General features: G+C 37.8%; 1 protein-coding gene across 1 annotated transcript in view; it reads left to right on the top strand.

Annotated features, from left to right (window-relative positions):
- SLC24A4 (solute carrier family 24 member 4) overlaps window positions 1-23248 on the top strand; it is a 96606-nt gene that overhangs the window by 31971 nt on the left and 41387 nt on the right. Inside the window, exon 3 of the mRNA XM_032690807.1 lies at window positions 23047-23123. Within this exon, the coding sequence (XP_032546698.1) occupies window positions 23047-23123 (77 nt within the window). The remainder of the gene's footprint in view (window positions 1-23046; window positions 23124-23248) is intronic.

Raw genomic sequence — 23248 nt, forward strand, 5'->3', positions numbered from 1 at the left:
TTGGGTAACAGATCTTCAAAATTAAAACTGTAATAAAAGAAATTTAGTGGTTCCTGTAGGCTGTTTCAGCTTGAGTGACAGTGTTAATGCTCAGTCTGTTTTCAAGAGATTGTCTTACAGGGCAACGGGTGATGTGTATGCACAAGCTTTTTGCATACAGACTCAGAACTTATGGAAGTTATTTAGCTTATCAGATTACTTTTTGTAATGGCATTGCAATTAGAAAAAGTCCATTTAAAAATTGCCAAAAGTGTGTGGCAGAATTTGAGAGGTAATTAGAAACTTAGCAAGCATCAGATTGTAAAGAAAGGCCTGTCTGCAGGTTGCTTGGCCTTCATCCAAACTCATGACAGTGACAGAGCAAAAATGTTGATAATATTCCTATTGAGTGTTTTAGAAAGCAGCTTTGTCCATCCCTCTATCTTAGTTTTGCCTTTTCTTTTGTATATATTTATAGTGAGATATACCTGCTTGTTCATGAATGCTGTATTGTTATTTGTTGCCAAGAATGCTCTTCCCTTTGCAGAATGGAGGACAGTGGATTACTGTGTACAGGAAAATCCATTTTGCAGAATATTTAGACACCAGAATTTTGCAGATTAAATAAGATTTCTATATTCTGTACTAAATTTCAGACCTTTTGTTTGACTAGACAGGTGCTAGCATGCTCTGTTCCTAGCCAGAGATGGACCTCCCTACCAGTAGCCTGGGACAGAAAATAAACATAAGCACTCAAATCTGTGCATGACAAAGAGAATTGATGTAGCTGAGCACACCAACTCATTTCTTGTCTTCGGCAAGAAAATGGTCTGGTTGATGGACTAGAGGCTTTTGGGGCGGATTTTCCACTAAACTATACCAGTTCACATTCTATTCAATTTCATGCAATTCTTCATTTATGACAATGGAATAGGTAAATAAGGCCTTTTGCTTTTTGGATTATATGTGTCATACAGTAACTTTTCTTTTTTAGCAGAGAAAGCTAAAGGGAAATGGAACACGTTATAGTAGTGCATAGGATGCCTGTGTACCATATACTTAAGACATTTTAGTGTGTTCCAGACATGCTTTGCTAAGGTTGTCTATCCTAACTTTGGTAGAATAATGAGAGAATTAATTTATCTTTTATGACTTGCTAAGCATGTAAACAGGTAAGCACAATGCAATTAAGTGTGCTGTGTAATCCTCTACATAATCTCAGCAGAATGCCCCTACATCACCTGATAGAAAAATCTTCACTCATAGGATTTGAGGGGTCATGCTGCTTTGTATCTTGATTTTTGCTAATCCACCTTACATTTTCCACACTGAGATTTCACATTTTTCTGCTTTCAATACTTAATAAACTTACATTTTGAAAAAGATAGAGGTGTGTTATCTTGCATGCTTGACAGTCATCATGAAGTGGGAAGTCACAGGGTTTACAAAGAACATATTTGTTAATTAAAACTGGACTAAGTGACTGGAGTTTTATGAGCTACTTCTGCATAAAATATGGCTCAGAAATCTGATTAGATACTAATTATGTCTTCCAAAATAAATAATTTCAAATGAAAATGGAAAGTACTGGAAGTATGCTATAGTCATGTATTCTGCACTGGTTGACACGGAATTAGATGACCTGGTAGGTTTTGTCCATTTATAATCTGTATCCATGGCAATCCACACCAGGTGGTGCTGTAATACATAAGCTTTGCAATTCTTACTCCGAGCGAGTTAATGCTTTCTTTGGAAGATAAACTGCATACTGGCATTTTATTTTTTAATTCCAGATTCTCTCAAAAGAGAATAGTAGAAGCAGTATGGGACTCATCTTGATCCTTGATCTTATTTTACAGATTCTGATTCTTTACATACAATATTAGGAGCTGAACTTTTAGACTGTCAGTATGGAAGCTTTTCAGCTGTAGATATTTATTCTGTTTTACATGACATTTGAAATTTTATTCTGAGGTAATTGGTATGTTAGAAATATTTAAGTTGGTAATTTTATTGAAAACATTCAGAGTCTTACTGGAATTTTTTGTTAGATCCACAGAGTGTAGTATCTTGCATTACATTGCATTACAGTGCACATGGAAATTGGAATTTTAGAATTTTTCCCTCTAGTATCATAGAAGCTGAACTTTCTAGATGAAATTTGCACAGTTGATTAAGGGATTTGGATATACAATTTGGATAAAATCAAAATAGGACTAAATCCCCCAGTCATCTTTGAAAACTTGCATCTTCATTCCTTTGCAAATAAGATTTTCTTTATTGTCCTGTAGTTTTGTAAGGCCAACAATGATGTTTCTGACTTCTTAATTGCTTCATTTCATTGTAGGGGACAAAAGCTGTTTATCTCAGTCCTTCTATGTCCTGTTGTGACCAGAGTTACAAAAAGTTTTGATAACTCTTAAAAGGTGGGAATAGAAGGAGAAGGGGGAATTATTAGTTATTTAAGGCTATATTGGAATATAAAAGAGACCTGTATATTGAAAAGACTAGGAAAATTATATGGGAAAATGTTATTTAGCCTTGCTCTGTCCAACAGTCTCTTGAAATAAAAAGCTGTAAACCAAAAACCAAATGCAGTTTTTATTGCTTTCTTACAACTGTACTCCTAACCACTTTCAAATGTGTTCCAGTTCAGAAAATGAAAAGCAACGTGAAAAATTGTTCTCTCCTGTATTATTTTTACTTCTAGGGGGTCTGTAAGTTTGCAAGATGCCAGACAGGATACCTAGAAGGATACTTATCCCTACTGAATGCCCCCTCCCAGCTTTCAACAGGAAGAAGGTCCCACAAGTGCTGGAGAGACAGGAAGGCTATGGATTAGAAGTGTAATTAAAAAAGGTCTGAGACCAAGTTTGGTGCAAAGAGAATGGGAGGCTGAGGTCAGCATAGGTGACAATATGGAAATGTGATACTGAGAGGTAGAGAAATGACAGCAAATGGTCGGGTCGGATAATTACGCAGAAATGGGCATCTATGGTCATGATGCTCAGACGTCATTTGGGGCACCTGCATTTGAATAAATTAGCCAAGTGGACCTTCTGCACCTCCAGTCACAGAAACATAGGGCTGGAAGTTTTGGGTCATCTAGACAGACCTGGAACAAACACTCTAAATATCTTCTGCACAACACAACACACAAACACATCTCCAGCCCTGAAGTTTTATAATGAGTTAGAGTGGAGTTTAGTGGGTATTTTATCATAAACATAATGGCAGGATTTCTAATAATTAGAACTTTGAAAATGATATTTGATTGTCTGTAGAAAACGTTCACCCTACCCTTAATGCTGGGTTCTTCCTTTCTTAGCAATGGAGTTGCTACTAAGTATGGTCATTCAGTCTTCTAATATGTTTCTGGTAACCCATTATATTTCTTGCTTTATGTTTCAGCAAGAGCTAGAGTGCAAGTTATTTGAAACTCTTCAGGAGGGTTATATAGTTTGTATGGTTGAATGGGAAAGGGAAGATGTATTAGTATATTAAGTTAAGTGGGGGTTTACTGGTAGACGAGGAAGTAGAAGAAGAGGATTCCAGTTCATTCAACTCCATTTTTTGCTCAGTGTAGTCAGAGTCTGCTTCAACTCACCTGATAAAAAGCTGTATTGTGTTTGCCACTGTAATTCAGTGATTCTTTTTGCTGATGGAAAGGCAGATGGTAACAGAATTGGATAGTCTCAGACTTTGTAGAGTTTAACACTTCAAAACATGAAATGTAGCATAGTCTAATATTGCTCTCTCTGAGACCACAGTGGCTATTTTGTGACTCTGCACAGCATGTACTGACATTAGAGTGTATTTTTTTTCCTTTCCTGAATTTCCATGTAAGAAAGAGGCAAAATCTTGAGCCTATTATGTTTGGCATCTCTAAAGTCTGAAATATTTTCAGCGAAATCACCAGAATAATACACACACATTATAGACACATTTATCAGAAACAGAAAAACACTGCTGGCACACGTTTGATATTGTTAACTGAGCTTCTACAGAGATAAAAGTAATAGCAAGTCCAGCTAACAAACACATAAATGATCCAGATCTGCTACATCTCAGTAGATGTCTTGAAATTGTATTTCTTATTCTTACTGGCATGTTTATGTTTGATAACAAGGGAAGTATTTTCTTATCTTGCTATTTAATATAGATACTATTATTTACCAAATTTCAGTTGTAAAACCTCTTTGCATCTCAATCATCAGGAGTGACAAAATGATGAGATGGGAAATAGGTGACCTGAATGATCTGAATTCAAGTGATTTAATCAAGATTATGTGTCAGGGTATTGCCTGAGTTGAAGATAGAAAAGTAGCCTAACTATTACAATTTGTTAATTAATACTGTTCAAATGTCAGCCAACAAATAGTTTAGATTTTGGCAGAGAGAAGATTCTAAAATCTAAAGCAAAATTATGTTGAGTTGGGCCAAAATGTACAGTAATTTTTCAGGGAAAAGCCACCATGAAAATAATTGGGTTTAAGTAAATACTACTGAGTTTCGTTTACTATGTTTCAGAAATCACTATTGTAAATTATTGAAGTTTTGCAGGTTACCTGCTCTGAACTGCAAGTTATACCTGGCTGATAGTGTTTGATCAGGCTCTTTACATGTTAGTTTTGTGGGTTCTTTGATGGCGATTACAGTTTGACTGTTTTGGTTAAAATGTTTTTAACATCTGTGGTTCCCATAGGTTCACTCCTAATGAAATATGTGGAGTAATTGTGATTCGTTTGTGTGTCCTTGTCCTTAGGAAGATCACTGGGACAGTTCTTGATCTGTCTGTTCGTTTCTGCTGATAGTACTGTCAGTACCTCTGTTTCTTCCTCTCTCGTCTTCTGTGGTGTCAGGCTGTATTGGATATCTTAGGCTTTACTCATAGTTTCCTTCACCTCCTCTTTATTTTTCTTTTGGCATAATTCACGTTTCTTCCTTTTGTTGCCTTCTCTTCTTTACAACATCTTCAGCTGTTTCGATCATAACTTCTCTGATGGTTAATTTCTAAGTATGTGTATGTGTATGTGTACCTGTGCCTGCTTCTAACACATTTTTGTTTCCTCAGATCTTCAGGCTTTTCTTCCTGGATGTCTTTGTGTCTCATTAACACATCCCTGAATGTTTAGTCAAAAATGGCACAGCAGTAGTTATTCCTTAGTAGCCTCTTAGTAGTTATTCCTTACTGTGCATGTTTTGTGTAATTTCCCATGCTTTTGATTTTCTATACTTTTCTCTGTGTGCTTGGCTCTTGTTTCAGTCTTCTCTTTCTTAGCTCTTTGTGTCTTCATAAAAAGTTTTTGATTTTTTCTTCTTCATCAACCTCAGATGTTTGTACAGACTGGGGAATGAGATGCTGGAAAGCAGTGCCGTAGAAAGGGACCTGTGGGTCCTGATCAATGTCAAGTTGAATATGAGTCAGCAGTGCCCTGGCAGCCAGGAGGGCCAACCGTGTCTGGGGGGCATCAGGCACAGCATCACCAGCCGGTCGAGGGAGGGGATTGTCCTGCTCTGCTCTGCACTGGGGCGGCCTCACCTTGAATACTGTGTGCAGTTCTGGGCACCACAAAATAAGTAAGGTATTAAGCTATTGAAGAGTGTCCAAAGGAGGGTAACGAAGATGGTGAAGGGCCTTGAGGTGAAGCCGTAGGAGGAGCAGCTGAGGGCACTTGGTGTGTTCAGCCTGGAGAAGAGGAGTCTGAGGAGAGACCTCATTGCACTCTTCAACTTCCTTGTGAGGGGAAGCAGACTGGCAGGCACTGATCTCTGTGGTGACAGGACCCAAGGGAATGAAGCTGAGTCAGGGGAGGTTTAGGTTGGATATTAGAAAGAGATTCTTCACCCAGAGGGTGTTTGGGCACTGGAACAGGCTCCCCAGAGAAGTGGTCATAACACCAAGGCTGACAGAGTTCAAGAAGCATTTGGATGATACTCTCAGGCACATGATGTGATTCATGGGGATTGTCCTGTGCAGGGCCAGGACAATTATGATCCTTGTGGGTCTCTTCCAACTCAGCATATTTTGTTATTCTTCTCTTACATGCTATTTTTTTCTTTAAAACCTTCTACTGTCGTAGCAATTACTTTATCACTAATCTCTTAATCCTATGTATGATTGTCTATGATTTCTTTTTGTTCTTATGACATTAACTATTACGCTTAGTTGTATTATGTACATATGTTTTACAAATAGTCTACATGTAATAATGAATTTTAAGAATACTGTGAAGATAATCCACTAGTTCAGCTTTTCCAAACAAGGAGAACATGGCATGGCTTTTGTGTGAACTGATTAGCAGCTCTGCTTTGTTGGATTTGAATTGTAGGAAGTTGCTTGCAAAATTAGGCTACAGGCCTATGATCTCACTTTCATATCTCTAGCATGTCAGTATGGTAGTATTTAAAGGCTTATTTAAAGTGCAGCTGACATTTAAGCCAAATGCACACAAACTGGTTTTGTTGCATCTTCTCTGAACTCTTCCCTCCTGCACTCTGTATCCCTTAACCCATAGCCATGCCAGGTGGGGTGGAGTTTTTTTTTTTTTGGGAAAATCAAATATTTGATTGCATATCAAATTTGTGGAGAACTGTGACTTTTTAAAGATTGTCTTGTTTTCTTGCTGTAGTCATTAACATTATTCTGTATCCTATATCTAGTTTTCCTACTGCTCTCTGGCTTCTCAATACTGTTACCAGTGCTTTATTTGGAAGGTTAGTCTGCCTTAATGTGCCTGCACCTACTGGGAAAAGTTCTACTCATCTTGTGATTGTTAGAGTCTGTTATTCATGGGTACAGTGTTCCCTCTTTACATGTTAATTTTACACAATTACCACCCCCCCCCTCAGCTTCTTCCAGCTACCACTGACACCTTCTCAGCCTCTTGGTACAGCTGTGCCATCCTGCTTTTCTTGGAAGCTATGCCTGCTTTAGTTTTTCAACCAAATTTCCTCCAGCTTGATAGAGGTGGCAGAGGAGCCCTTTTGACAATGCTCCATCATTCTTCCTTGGCTGCAGCTTCTTCTGTCATTACTATATATTACTGGTATTTGTTAAGGTCTACAGTTATTATTTTTATCATTCACAGTCCAGTCTTAAGTGTGGTATGTCACATCCAAAAACCAGAGCAGGCCTCTTCCAGTGTGAAACACCTCTTGCATCTAAGTCCTAATATTTCCACAGAAATTGGGGTTTATTTCAGTCTGGCAATCACATTCCTAACTGCTACACTATCCCTTAAGTAAAAGGGGTGAGGCCTAGCTTGGGCTGCTGTCACTGCATCTTACTGGATATGGCTGGAATTCTCTAATATTTGGGCATTACCATTGCTTCCTTAAGGGGTCTTATTCCAATGGCTTTCTATGAGAAATTTGTCTTGGGTGGGGCATCACATTTTAAGAGAGTGACTAAGTAATTCAGAGCATGTCTGTCCAGGGCTATCATGGGTTCACCATGCAGTTAGCAGAGCATGGTGTCTGCAATGCCTAGATTAAAAACTGCAATAAGGAGCCCAGTCTGACATTGATATCTCAGTACTTTTCCCCATCGGTTGTGGAGAAAGCATTACATGGAGGCTTCAAACTTTTAGCAGAGCCTATGTACTAGCTTGGCTTTGCTTTGTCTGTGCTGTTTTTATAGTAGGTGCATAAACTGTTAACCCTAATGATGTGAATCCACTGGAAAAAGGCACCAGTCCTGTTGAGTGTAATTAATGGTTAAAATGTCAACATATGTTTCTCAATATGTAGAATTTTGTTTTGCCTACCAGTGATATATAAAACATATCACTGGTATAATACATAAATGTAATTATTTCCCAATGAAAATAGTGCTGTAGTCTAGTAGAATGTAGTTTTGCTGTTTATTTACAGCTTGAATTGTCTTCAGTGAAATAAACTGCAAAGGCAAATATGTCTTTGCTTCGTGACTTTACTTTATATAAGATCATCACAGGAGCTTTGTCAGAGTACTTAAATAGGTGCCTGATTTTAAAATTAAGAATTTTAATTGAAATGAGACCAATATTAATAGTAATTTTTGTAATTGGTGGGCTGGACTTGTACTGATGACCTTAAATGGACAGAACACTCACAGTCCATTGTGGAATCTAGGTTCTTGATTTATGCCTTGTAGTTGTTATGAAACATCATGAGAACTTTTTCTGTCTTTTTTGAAATATGCCATCCCCACATTTTTTCTACTTCAGAATTCTTTTGTCTAGTTCTAAACTCAAACTTGAGAGCAGCATCATGCACTTACAGTGTTTGCATTGTTTATGTCTCTGAACCTTTCTAATTAAAGAAAAATATGTGGGCTGGAATCTCAAACTGATGTAAATCAGCAGAGCTCCAGTAACTTTTGTAGAGCTACGCTTCTTAATTTCAATATTAGTCTTTTAGCAGAAATATGGTTAAGAAATGGGAGTTAAAAGGAATGAAAATAGAACTGAAATTACTTTTACTCTAATTTGTTATGTCTGCAAAGTACAAATATGTTAAAATCCCCATGTTGACAAAAAAAAAAAATCCATACAATTATTTTGCTCACTGAACCATTTAAGCTGTTGATTCATTTGCAGGCACATTTCAAAATCGCCCAACTGTTAAATTTAAGAAGAAAAGAACTAAACTGATAAAAACAAGCTGTTACTTGGTCAACTGCCCAGTCTTGTGTTAAACTATAATATATGCTTTCACTGTAAGAATGGGAAGAGGTTTGTCTAGTGGATGGAACAACTGCTAGAAATCAAACTGGTACTTATCATTCCCAACTGTGGCATTAACCTCACCATGCATTTGGGGAAATCATCTTCTATCATCCCGCTTGTGTCTTCACTGCAAAATTAATTTGAAAGATCTATCTCAGATTAGTTTAACATAGTTGAGAGCAATTGCACTGGAAAGTAACTCAAGAGCTTCACACTGAGTGATTGAATGACTGCAGAGTGATTGTGTTAGTGGCTGATGAGATGTGCTGAAATAAGTGTAACTAGTGCTTTCTGACAGGCTAGCCAATTGGAATCAAAGCAGTGCCATGCTCAAATTAAGGATTTTAAAAGGCATAATCCATTATTGGATAAGAAAGGTTTACCTGGTCTGTGAAACAGACCGGGTACAACATTTTATGCCCAGTACTTGGTGATCGCAAGGTACCAGAAGAAGCATTTTCACAGAACAAAAAGACTAGAAAAATGGCACTCATCCAGTAGTGTCCCTTGGTGTTTATAACTGGTTTGCAAATTCTTGATTCCAAGTAAATAGAAATACATGAACAGGTCAGTAAGCTCACTGTATTCATCAGCTACATTCTGCTAGGCTGTTGAAGGGAGTTACAAAGAGTATGAGGCATTTTCCTACATTTTGTCTTCCCTCTGACTGTGAAAGATTGGTATTAACTTGATAGATTTAGTAATCCAAAATGGGCATATAAATAACTTTTGAGATGTTAGGTCTGGCTCTCTGGGCAGATGAGATATGATTGATCAGATCAGCAGTTTAAAGCTCTGCTCTCCTTACATCACCTGAAAGCAGATGAAGTTTGTGGTAAGGCTCTGGTGTCTTTGAGTACTCACTGTCCTTTCTGACCAGTCTTTCAGCAGCCTTTTGCTCCTTCACCTGTATTATATCATATTTCTTGCTAGGACTGGCTCTGTATTCTGGTGCATAGCAGGAATAGAGGGAAGCACCTTATTTGTGCATGATGGGGTTTTTTCACCTGTTTGAGGGTATATGTAGGAGAATATAAACAGAATATGTATATATATTCTGTGTATTTCAAATATGTATTGGAAGGGTGAGTTTTCCTTTTCAGTTAATCTAAACGAGTAGTAGGAGAGCAAAACTAGTTTCTGAACCACTTGATGTAATAAGATGAAGATGTGCAAGCTTATTTTAAGACAGAAGAGTAATGCAGTATTGTTCCTCTATGGGCAGACATGAAAGCACTCTGCATGTTTTGCAGCTGTATGTTTAGGTGCATTGAATGGCACTGCACAAAGTATGATGTGGGTAACGCTGGAGTCTTGCCTTATTCAGACCAAACTAAAAAAAACCCCTTGAATTAGCTATTTCTAGCTATTTCTACCTGTATTTTGTGGGCACCATCTTGATGTGATGTTTTTAAACAATATTTTGTATGGTGCTCTGAGAGATACTTTTTTAATTTGATGTATATGGTCTCAGAAAGTGCTTTATAATGTATCTGACCTAAATACCTGCTACTGTTTGGTATAATGAGTATGTCATTTTCCTATTTCTCCCCTTATTGAGAATTTAGTGGATATACTTACCTGATTTTTCCCCGCTTTCGTAGCTTTCAGACATTGACTCTTTTCCTTACATGTTCTGAGACTCTCCAAAATTCCCTGTCTTTATTTTTATAGTTGCCTCAGTGATGTTTAAGAAAGTGATTGTTTCTCATAGATGCCTTTCTGATAGTCCAGATAAATGTGCTTTTCTCACTTCTCAAGGCCAGGCAATATAATTTGGTGTCTGTTAAGCCTTATGCAAGTGTCCATCAAATACAAAAATATTTTTGATGTGCTGATTTGGGATTTTCTGCTGAGGGTTATGCCATAGTCTGTATGGATGCTGTGTAGTAAATAAATACAGAGTAAATTGGAGAGAACTCATCGATTTGCTCATCAGGCAGTGACGTTTGGAAAGAAATGAAAATAAAATCTGCTAGCACTCAAATTGTTTGCACTTCTGATGGCTACTTTGGCATGAGAAGTGCTACTCTCTGCCTTAGTTTCAGACTGTACATGCACGCAGGTTTGTGACAGTGGGATGCCTGGTTTTAGAAAGCAACATTCCAAACTAAATAGCTTGAGAATTTTTGCATTGCTGGAGAAATACCTGAGTTTAAGTGAACTATTTGTGGTACCAGCAGCAGTGAAGCAGCAGCTCCAGCTATGACCTACATATCCAGGCTTCCAGCTGGGCTTGTGCCATATGTGCTGAAGCTTGTGTGACTGTAGTTCCCCTTTTAATGGTAGCTGACCTGGCTAGATTAAAGAGAGACGTGTTGTGTTAAATTGTACATTCTTCTACGCTTAACTTCTGAAGTCTAAAAAAACTCTGTATGGATCTTTCATGATTGGGCTCTGACATTACCTTTCCCCCCCCTTCTTTCCTTCCTTTTGCTCATTTCACTTCAGTGGCTTTGGCCTTGTACTCAGCTTTGTGTATGCACTGCTCCAAGTGGAGTATGGTATGTCTTTCCTCCTTTATGTGAATTGGTATGACCTTCGTTCCAGTGTTCATTAACAGATACTAAATAGTCATGGAATAAGATTTCATGTGGTTGAAGACATCGTGAGGACTGTAATTTTGGATTATGAAATTATTGTAATGTTTATCTTATTACTTTCCAGCAGTGGACACTCCTGCTGTTTGCCTCTATTCTGCATTAAGATCACTTTTTTTCTGGAATAGTTACTATGCTTTTAGTTTCCTTCCCTCAAATGTCCAGTGCCACTTAACAGGCTGCTACAATGTGGAAGTCTCCAAATCTTCTAAGAAGATGATTTTTACTTACCAGATTTCATATCAAATGCAAGGCTGCTGAAGGATATAGTAAAGGCTGGAACTGAAAAGAGATCATTCTTGGAGTAGTCCAGTAGTGTTTACAGCTTCTTATTGAGTTTCTAGAGTAATGAGAAAATGCCCCAAGGGATATTTTCTGGGGAAAAATAACAGAGAACTCTGCAAATCTGCCATTTGAAAAATTATTTATGTAGTAAAGAAATCATGACATAGGAGCTGGAGTGTTAAATCTGGGTTAGATGGGATTACTTGTGTGGAGAAGGTGAAACAGACAGTAGCCTATGGTAAAAGAAACATGTTGACATCATTTTATATTATTGAGCAGAAACTGCATGCTGGAATATTCATGTATTTATGGCTTTGAGCTAAAGCATATGAACTGAGTAGTAATGCCAGTAATCTTGTGTGCTCAGAAAGTGTAAACCTGGCCCTGCAAAATTGTGATGTTTGTTGAAAAGATAAACAACAAGCATGGGTCTCTCTTTTGTTTGTCTTCTGGGGTTTTTTATATCTTTTAGATTTTTGGGCTTGGGCCCTCTTCTGCAAACGCATGGGCTAGAAGCAGATTTTTTGTTTTAAGTGAAAGCTGATGTTCTTACATAATTGCATGATTCCAGGACTATAGTTTCAGAAAAAGTAAAAAATGAATATTACATGGTTTACAAAGAAGTAATGAGAATTGGCTATACCACATGAGCATGGCTCACAGGGAGAAAATGTTGTGCTTCTGTTTTCCATATGAAAATGAGTCTTTCAAAGCACCAAGGGGTACATGGAAAAAAAAAATTATCCTAAATACTCGGCTTCAAAACCTGACTTCATTACAGATCCAATGTTTTCTAACACTGCTGGGTTTGGGGTTTCTGTTTTAGGGCTTAATATGTGCAACTTAAAACAATTTTTCAAAATTCAACTTTCTTCCAAAATAAAAGCAAAATCCAGCTAATTAATCAGCTGATTTCAGCCTGTGGCATCAACAGCTTGATTTTTATAAGGACTGGGCGTGGTGTCTGAGTTTCTTGAAAATCTTGGCTTGCCTGTACTGAACCCTCTTGAGAACTCTGGCTCCGGAAAGGTCACATAACGAACAGCCTTGAGGGGCTTCCTCTGCCTTATTGTAGCACCTTTGAATTTTTTCTGTTTCCTCTTGGTTAAAAGAACTTTTTGGACAAAGCACAAGGAAACTCACTGTTGGAAGCAATCCTAAATTGGCAGGAGGTGACATAAATGTTTGAGTAGGTCTTTTTACAGCTCTCTTCCATAATTTTCCTTCTATATCCAGAAAGAAAAGCTTCTAGTTAAGGAAAATTCTAACAATACCCACCCCTGACTTTATTTTACGTCTTTCTCTGGTATTTGTAGGCCTAACTTAAAGTCTGTTGTGCTCTGTTACTTCATGCCCATTTTTTTCTAGAAATGCAATTTATTTAACTTAGTCTGGTAGAGTCTTAGCCATGTATTTTTTTTTGCTGGTTCAACTTGTAGAATATTACAATTTTCCTGGATGGTTCCAATCCCGACTTGGATTGAGTATATTTTAAATATTGGATTTTTTTTTCCTTTTCCATGCATTCGGGGAAAAAGAATGGTATGTGCCAATACAGCTGCTTTTAAATGAACCATACTGCAGCTTTTACTGAAGTAGAAGGGATTCAAAACCCTATTATTATGCATTAACTGTGCTGAAGGCACAATAGCACGGTTCCGTTTTAAAGTGTACTTCTGTTCTGAATGACAGCTGCTCTGGCAGCTCTGACGGTTGCTTATTTGTTCATTCTCAGTGTTTTCTACATGTGATTTGTTCAGTTTTCAAGAAACCTGGTAGCTTTTCTGGCTACCAGCAGTTCAACTTAATCTGTGGTCTGAATTGGATCAAGTCAAATTTTGCCAGTCGTTTTGCCATTTTGAATGTGATTATCACTTCTACTGTGGATATATCAGGCAGGAAATAGCCTCGTATTCTATGTTATTGGAGGTCTACCTCCAGCAGGTATAAGGAGGTAGTAACCATCCTATTGTATTCACTGAAGAAGGGTAGGAAGAAGGAACTTGGTTGTACAGAAAAGTATTTGTGTCATCAGTTTGCAAGCAGAGATGTTCATGGAACAGTATCAGTAATATTTTGTAAGGAAAGATGTTATTTCCTGCTCCTCCATTTATATCCATTCATAAGTGTGATCATCTTTATATTAGCTCTGTCACTGATAGTCACATTTTCTTTTTGAAGGCCAGTTTTGATCCCATTGTTATGTGGTATCAATGGAATAATAATGAATCCCAAATGAGGTCCTCAGATGTTCAGAGAGGAAGACAACTTCTACCTTGGACCAGATTCACTTAACTGATCCCTCTTGCTTGCATATTCAAGCAGCACAGGGAAGATTTTCTTCCTGATGTGAAATTCTGTATTGTAGGGAAATCTGTAAGGCCAACTTCTGTGGTGATTGTTCCTTGTACACCTAGTGAGAGAGTCATTTTGGGACCCAAGGAAGAGATAGTGGTCTGACTGTCAAGCTATTCATTAGGCATAATACAACAACACTATAGATAAGAGCAGCTTCAGTGCATGCTCGGTAACAAAACTGGGGAGTTTAAAACCCACTATCTGTAAAAGTGTCCTTTTGTGCCAGATGGAGTGGGTCATTTGAGAGAGGGTTACTAGTCCCCAGTGTCTTAAAATTAGGTTCGCTTTTTGTAGTATTTTCAATGAAGTGTTACAGCTTGTCCAGTTGATTTTCAAAGCCCAGTGTTACGCAAACCAGATTGTCATTTTCCCTGGAAGTACAGTTTGTTAATAATCTGTAGTGAAATCCCCTTGCAGATGCTACTGACATGCCAGACAAGGCAGCCTCTCCTTGGCCTTATTGTGAGGTGAACAAACTGAGTTTATGAATGGATAGGCTGAACGATGAGCATAAGTACTTTCCATCTTTTAGTTCTGGAAGAGATTTTAGAGTCTGACTGGGAGTAAAAAAATAAGACCTCATACTCATAGTGCGATGTTTGATTCTCTAGCTTGTTTGCAGCTGAAAGGCTTGTCTGTGAAAAACATAAGGAATGATTCTTTTCTATGGAGATGAAAAATTGCCTGACCTTTCAATAACTGTCCTTTCTTATGTGAGTTACAGTATTGATAGGTAATCCAGTCATTATCCCTTTTCCCAAACCTTTTCTCCTATCAGGCAGTGATCTTTCCAGGGACATCACTTTCTATCTGTATTTAAAAAGGACACAGCCAAATTGAGTCCAAAACACTGCACACTCTCTCTTCTAAATGAAACAAGATGCTGTAGATCATAGAAACTATCAACTTTCAGGAAGCAAAAAATGAGAGAAAGGTGAGGGGGAGAGGGAATTCGAATGTACGAAGCTCAAAGTGGGAACTCAGAGAGAAATTCCATGTAGAAGACACCATTTTTTACTGATGTCTGTGGTTAAGTCATAGAGTGGTCATGAGGTAGTACAATATAAACCTGTTCATATTATTCCACAATATTTATTCAGCCCTGAGAGCCAGTATTATTCCTGTTGAGCTGGGAAATGACATACCTGAATAAGCTGCACCAGTGCTGGACCTTGCCAGTGTTTGAACTGGTTTGCCAGCCTTGGCTCAGAGTAGTGTAAACAGAGCTGAGGCAGTATGCAACAGTAAGTAAAGGGGAGAAGGTGAAAATCATTTTAGTATCCAGGTTTAGGAATCTGAGGTGTGAAGTAGAAAGGTTGGTGTCTGTGGGTGGGGTTTTGAAGAATACACTTGTGCTTTGTGGAAAGCAAGTGCCATAATCACAGAAGAGTGAAGAGTTAGAAGAGTTCAGAAATTCTGTGACTGGTCTGAAGGCCAGGGAAGAAAAAAAAAAAGAAATATGATTCCAAACCTTGGGAACCTTTTAGAGTTATTTAGGGAATGTTAAATCCATTAGCACAAGGGCCAGTACACATGAAATGCTGCCATCGGATATGCCGATGCTTCCCCATGTTGGAGTACTTGTGTCATCACTGACTCCTTAAATCAGGAGCTGAGATTTCACTGTGACTTTCAGTTTTCTTTGATGGATAATTCTTAATGTGTTTTTGTTTCATTGTTTGGCATTGACTTAATGAATGCAAATACTTTTCTTTTCTATAAAAGAGAAAAGAAACTCAAAGTAAGTCCAGGGCTTAATAAGGTATTAATTTTGCTTTTTATTGTAGCTAGTCCAGTCTTGTATAGATATTTTCGTAACTTCATACTGATGGAAGGGGAGTTTTTCAAGTATTTCATTAATACATCATCCTTTACAATCATATATCAAATGGATTTAATTGTTGATAATTGAGTCAATTATTTGCTTCGTAAGCTGTCACTCACCATTGCACATATAATTGCATTTGGCAGTCCTCTTTTTGGTTGAACAATGCAAATTGAATTAATATACCACAAAGATAAAATTTGCTCATAATTCTACTGTTTGTGAGGTGAGGGCTATGGAGGAGGATGCTTAGTGTGCCTCCCACCGTATGGTACTTTGCTTGCAAAGAGAAAGCTTGATCTTTGACGTCACACACATTATGTGGATGCACAAATGTCTATCAAAGAAGTTGGGTGTTTCATGTAATTTTATTGCACTTTGTTTGGATGCTTTGTTTCTGTCCAGGTAGTATAATGCACAAAATGAGTTTACTGAAGTGGTATCTCTGCAGAAGTGTTCTTGCAGCATTTTTCAAGTAAACATGTGTTTTAATTTGAATAGCCCATTCCTGATTTGCTGTAACACTGTGTCTAGGTTAGTATCCAGTGGAAGTTGAACTGAGTATTTGAGGGAAAATCCATATGTCATCCTGCTACAGAAAACTGGAAACATATGTCTAATGGGAATGGGAGCTTAAAGCTTGGTAATTCCTGTTTTTTCCAGAGGGCATCTAACATTATCAGTGAAATGTTATTTATGTCTTCTTTGATCCTTGTAAGATTTATAAGTTACCAGCTTTCATGCATAAAAGCAGTTGCTGAGTATACAATTTTTCTTCACTGACAATTTAGAGTTAAGGACATGTTAGCTTGTGATTTTAGAAAGGGTTATTTTAGAATTTGAGATTTATATTTTTTCATTAATTTAGGTTTCCTGTAATTCTTTAAAAATATACCTTTAATGTACTATGGCACATTTATTATATCTAATTTGGGAAGTATTATTAAAAAGGAGGACTTTCATCTGATACATTTTATATTTGAGTAAATATAGTTTCACTGTGATGGTAGGATCCTTGGGTTCACTTTGTTTCTGGTGTTAACAGTAGAATACATAACAAAAACAAGTCGATACTTTTCTATGAGCAAAAATAACCTGCTGTTCTTTTCTAAAGTACACAATTACTGTCACAATATTGACAGTGCACTGGTTGTGCAAGAGGATCAGATGAGTGTATTATGTCATTCCCTGAGACTACCTACATGTACCGAGGTCACCACAGTCGTTTCTAAAACTGTCACCACTTCAGCACCTGAGCTAATACGTGAAACATGACAGGACCCTTTTGACATTGCTGGAAAAGAGATTATGGGAGGAATTTCTCCCATTGCCTTCAGGATGCTTTCAAAGTTGTTACCATCTTTCTGTAAAAATCTTCCCAGTGCACTGATTTTGAAGAGCAGTATGGGCTAAAGTCACAAATGTTTTGAAAACAAGAGTGATTCTAAGACATTCTGTTCATTGCAATTCAACTGATATAGGCCCTATGCATTCAGGGAGATGATGTTGGAAGAGGTGTTAATTTTTTGGCTTTCAGTCAAATCTTCTAGCAGATTATATTAGTAAAGAATTATAAATTAATGCAAGTTGCAGTACCATGAAGTCTGTGACAAGTTCAACTCCTGTCATACAAACTGTTGACATTTTGCTGCTGACACCAGGTAACAATGCATGCAGTTTCTTGACAGACATAAAGAAGCTCACGCAATAATGAGTCTGTTCACTGTCACTGAGGCACAATTATATATGTATGAACACAACACCAGGCCTTGGAAAGATGAGGATCTGAAATGTGAAAAGGGAGTTGCATATAAGCTGAAATACACTAAATGCAGAGGTGCCTAAAGCTGCTTGCAGTGCTTAAGCAAATAATACAAATTTGAAATATTCAAGCTGGCTTGTGAATATGATTATTAAGGGGATAAAAGTGGAAGTATGTAATTCTGTCTCTGTCCTTCTTCCTCTTATACCTGTGCCCTGGGTGCATCTGATGATCAGCAATCCCTGAAGGCCAGGGCAAAGGGATAGGTGTTGCAATCTGTAAATGTAGCATGTCCTCAAGGGACAGAGGAACATGGGCAGAGGAGCAAGATGCAGGCTTAGAAGGGGCAGTGGGCTTCTGTATATATTTGAGTAACCCCCTTCCTGCTAAGGCAGGAGCCAGTTGCACATCTTCCTTCAAACATCTACAGATTCCTTTTCCCTGTGAGGAAAAATTTTAAGAGTTGTAGTGGGCTTGCATGTAGTTGAATGCTTAGCAGGTGTTAAGAGTTGGCATGTCTGTTGTGAGTAAATCAACTGCTAATAAGGTGAAGAAATCACATGTCAAGGCAGGTTATAAAACCACAGATCCACGTGGTTGTTGAGATGGTTGTCAGGCTTAGGAGATTTTGAAATTTAACTTCATTGGCAGCCTGCCTGTCACAGTAGGGATAGGGCATGTGGGAACAATGCTCTGACGACACCCGGGATTAATCCGGTAACAGCCTAAATCCAGGCAGGTGTCACTGGCGTGCCGGGGTTACCCCAGCTGCTGCCTGCCAGCACTTCACTCCAGAGCCATGCAGACAGCTTATGCTGTGCAGCTGCTCTTAGGTTCTGTTCTGAGGCGTGCTATTTGCATACCTTGTATAGCTCTTTAGCCACAGACAGCTCAGCCAGAGCTTTTTATCAACAGTGAATCATCCTTTCTGTCATACCATAGTAAAGGATTTTTTTGTGTCCATGACTCAGAGAAAAAGGTGGTGGTGTCCCCTCCAAGTCGTAGCTGGATAAGCTGCTTTTGTTTCCCCACTCATTTCATGATTGGAGAGAGGGAACGAGCTGCAGAATGACGGCAATTTCAATATAGACTTGGCTTTTTAGTGCCCTCCCTTCCTCCTCAAATCTGTGCTGGATAAGATGAGCTGTAGCAGCCACGAGTTTGCAACAGTACCACCAGGATAAATATTTCTGGATTTCTAGCTGATTTTAAGATGATCGGTGTATGTTCCCTTCCTTTTTTTGGCAAAGGTTAGCCCCATTAGATGTACTGCTCTTCATTTCATCTCCTTCTCCCATCTGTTCTGTCCCTTTGCAGTAGAAACCAAGGAGATGTAGCTCCCACTCAGGCAGCGAGATAGCTCCATCTCCCATATATGAGAAAATATCTGTGTGAAGTAGAGCGGTGCCCTGCCATGTACACAAATCACATTGCACTGTGAAGACAGGCTGTACTCTCTCAGACTCTGATAAAGCCATATCCTCTCTGTCAGCTTAAACGGATGAGGGAATACCACTGCCCCTCTCAGTTCAGTGTTGTTGAATTCCCAGACCTAAGCTAGCATACAAGGGAATCCAAACAACTTGTTTCTGAGAAACCAGATTATCAAAGCAGTAGGTAAGAAAAACAAATAATTATTTAAAATAATAAAATAATTTTATTTACAGCTCGTAAATAAAGAACAGTGCATGTAGATGAGGTATACAGAACTTATAGATGACAGTTAGACAAAACCTAAGATTATCTGTTTATACCAAATGTTTATACCAAAAAACTCCAAACTGTGCCTTGGAACTCACTGGTAGATAGCTATTTCATTAAGGAAGAAAGCTCATTGTTTCATTTCCCTGATTTTTAAAGAAGATTTTATAGTGTCTCTTTGTGAGAACAACTGCATGCCATGAGTTCTGTGTAGAGAGGAGCATTATCTTTGAGAAAAGTTGTCTTCATGTTAATTCGTTTAATATTACGTCTGCGAGGCAAGCAGATATTTATTACACGTAATTTTTTATTACTAATACTATTATCACCAGACTATATTTGAAGCAAGACAGTTTGCAGTGAAGATGGTTTGTATTTGTTTTGTGATCTGATGTCTAGGCTCATTTTTATCTTCTGGCTCTTACCTTTGACATCTTCTGGACTTCTGATTTCTTATTTAGTATTAACTTTGGATAAGTGAAGTCCCATTAGAAGTATTAGAAAGATAGTGATTTTTGTTCATGCTTCTTAAAACTTCACTTTATACTGACTTGACCATATATATACTGTGAAATAGTTTAATATTTGAGTTATACTGTGAAATATTTTACGGTCAACTGAATGAGATTATCAGGTAGGTAATAATTCCCAGGTAGCACATGCATTTTGCAAGGTTAGAGGACAGGCATATGTTCCCTCTGCTATATGGTGGGAGTAAAGGGGATGGTGGTTCTGACACAAACACCTGTGATGGGAGCTGCAAACCTTTGCATCCGATTATGTGAAAGGATCTACCTCATGTGCGGGGTCCTGTTATCATTGCTAGAGACTTGGGCCAGGGCTCTGTTCTTTCCTGTCCTAATGCATTGCTGGAATATGTGTATTCTCACAGCTGCATGTTGAATGGAGGAGGCAGAGGACAAAATGGGAGATGCAGTACAAAAAATAGTATACGTGTCCTGAATACATCCATGTGGGCATGGTTTCAGCTAGTGATGTAAGAACAACCATATTATGTAAGATGCCGGCAGCTCTGGGTCTTTTCTCCCAAAGGAGAAGTTTCCTTAATGCTTTTTTAGTTAGTAATCACTTCAGTTAATATCAGTTGTTAATAGGCAGAATTTATTTAAAACCACATGCTTTGGGTACTTACTTGTAAGAATGTCAACTGTGAATACAGTGTCTGTCTCAAAACTACAATGCAACCACTTTTCTCCTGGTTTATGTATATTTCCACCATCCTTTTTGTTGTCTGATGGTAACAGTGATGAAAACTAAGCAAAAAGGAGGAAGTTTTATTCACATATTTTGATTTTAGAAATACTTGAATTTGTTTGGCTTGATAGGCAAATCTCTGTTATTTACAGTGTGGTTGGCATTTGTATGACAGTGCTATTTTCTTAGACTGTTCCATAAGGTCACAAATCTCATTACAGTGCAAATTGTGGCCCTTGAAGACAACGGAGTTCTGTAGCAGCTCAGGCCACTTTCTTGAAGCTAGTCCTGGAAACTGCTGTGCTGATAGTCTTTAGTCACTGAAAGATTCTGCATACCCTTGAATGTGAGCAATGGGGTGTTATTGTGCTATTGTGCTGATGTATTTATATATTTATTTCCACTATTGTTTTCATTTTTCCTGGTGGTGGCAATAGGAGGACCAGGAATAGAACGTTTCCCTAGGAGTAGGATCAGATTCAGGAGTACCCAAGCAAAATTTACTACAGTTGTGTATAGTTTTTATTGTCTGAGATGTAAAAGAAAAGGAGAACTCTATTCAGTACCACATGCTGGTACTGGTTCCAGTCAGAATATAACAGTAAGACTAGATCTTAATGGAAAGCCTAATGCAAATCAATAACGGAATTAGAGTCAGTCATTGCTACTGAACGTCTGTTTTATGCTAAATATTCTACAGAGTGTTAGTATTTTTAACAAAAGTATAGTGGTTCTCAAATACTAAGTTAGAGGATTTAGAAAGATTTCATAAAATGGTAACTTTGAATTTTGAAAGGAAAGTATGAATTATGTATATAGAGTTTTAAACACTGCTTGTTGCCACTGTATTAATTCAAAGATAATATGTTTATGATAGTGGGCACTAAGGAAAAAACAGAGCTAAAGGATATTGAACTTTACGTGGGGAAACTGTTCAAATCTTTGTCAAGCTAGACATTTGCAATATATGTAAGTGTGTGTAGTACAGATGAGACACTTTTGTATTTATCTAAAACTGAAAGACTAAGTAGATGAGAATTAGATTTTCCTCTCTGGCAGCTAAGATTTTCAAGTGTGCTTGGTGATTACAGGTAACTCAAATTTAAGATCCTCTAAAAAGTATAATCTTCAAAGAGTTACGGTTCAACATTTCCTGAAAATAAGGCTGGGTTAGTGTAAGTTCAATAGCTAAAAAACATCAACCATACCTCAATTTCTTTTTTTTCTATGTTTGTGGTTATTGTTTGCAGAATTATATCAAAAACAGAGAAAATATGGCATTGAAATTTAAAATGAGACAGCATAAATATCGTATATTCTACTCTTAAGCATTTCTTTAATGTGGCAGACTTGAATATGGGGAAGATCATATATTCCCTCTGTTTCCTTCACCATGATTCAGTATAGTATGGTAAATTTGTTAGAACTTTCTGGAGCTTATCTTGTTGTCAAGCTACATCTGCAACTCCTTGTAGAGAGGAACATACCTTTCTAAATAATAATTTACTGATTTCAGTGGATTCCAGTATTCAGCACTAGCTGCACCTCGGGTACTGTGTTTAGTTTTGGATCTCTCATTACAAAAAAGACATTGAGATGCTGGAGCATTCTCAGGGAAGGGCAACAGAGCTGGTGAAGGGTCTGGAGCACAAATCCTGTGAGAAGCAGCTGAAGGAGCTGGGGGTGTTTAGCCTGGAGAAATGGAGGCTCAGGAGAGACCTTATCACTCTCTACAACTACCTAAATGGAGGTTGTAGCCAAGTGAGGGTTGGATACCAGAAAGAATATCTTCCCTAAGAGGGTTGTTGAGCTTTGGAGTGAGCTGCCCGGGGACATGGTGGAGTCACCATCCCTGGAAGTGTTCAAGAAATGACTGGATGTGGCACTTGGTGCTATGGTTTAGTTGGCATGATGGTGTTCATTCAAAGGTAGGACTCTATGATTTCAGAGGTCTTTTCCAACCTTTATAATTCTGTAAAATAATTTCCACCCTTAGACTTCCCAGATTCCTGTCTGAGGCACCATAGATCTTTATCCCTGCCTGTCTTGTCAGTCACAGTCAGAAATCCCCAAACTCATGTCTTTGAATGTTCCTGTTGTTCACCTACTGTTTATGCTTCATTCCTTCCTTCAACAGATTTAGATAGTAGACTTTCTTTAGAAAGTACTTGAAATCACTTTAATATTTGTGAAATGATTTGCAAGACTGCAGAACGCTATAGTTTATAGCTAAGAGACTGATAGAAGGTTACAACCATTGCATAATTTTTCAGATAAGACACAAAGTCAGAAATATTGTTTCAGGATGAATTTTTGTGCCTGTGCCTATCACAAAGGAGATGTTAGTACAAATAAGGCTTTAAGAATGTGAAACTCTTAGTACAGCGGAGGTTGGTTTAAGTCACTGGAGTGATGATAATAGCACCTCAATATCAGTTCTTTGTTTTTTCTGCAGAGAAGAAAAGAAATTCTGAAATGGCAAACTATAATGTAATACATCAGAAGAGACACTCATGTTTGGTCATATGTTTCTACAAATTAATCCTTATTTTTCACTCTTCCGTTTATAAAGGTTGTAATTTTTTTTTAAAAAGTATATTTCTCTTTCAGCCATTCATGAATTTCCTGAAGATATCTTTACAAATAAAGAACGTCAGCAAGGAGGAATTCTGCTTCATATCATTGCTGTAAGGTTTTCTCTGCTGTGCTTAATTTTTGGGGGTTTTTTATGTTATTTATTTTTGTTCTTCTTTTAATTTTTAATAAGATATTAATCATCTTAGAGACCTTACTAAGTAGAGCTCTGTATATA

The sequence above is a fragment of the Chiroxiphia lanceolata genome, chromosome 6, assembly GCF_009829145.1.
Source record: "Chiroxiphia lanceolata isolate bChiLan1 chromosome 6, bChiLan1.pri, whole genome shotgun sequence".
Classification (NCBI taxonomy): Eukaryota; Metazoa; Chordata; class Aves; order Passeriformes; family Pipridae; genus Chiroxiphia; species Chiroxiphia lanceolata.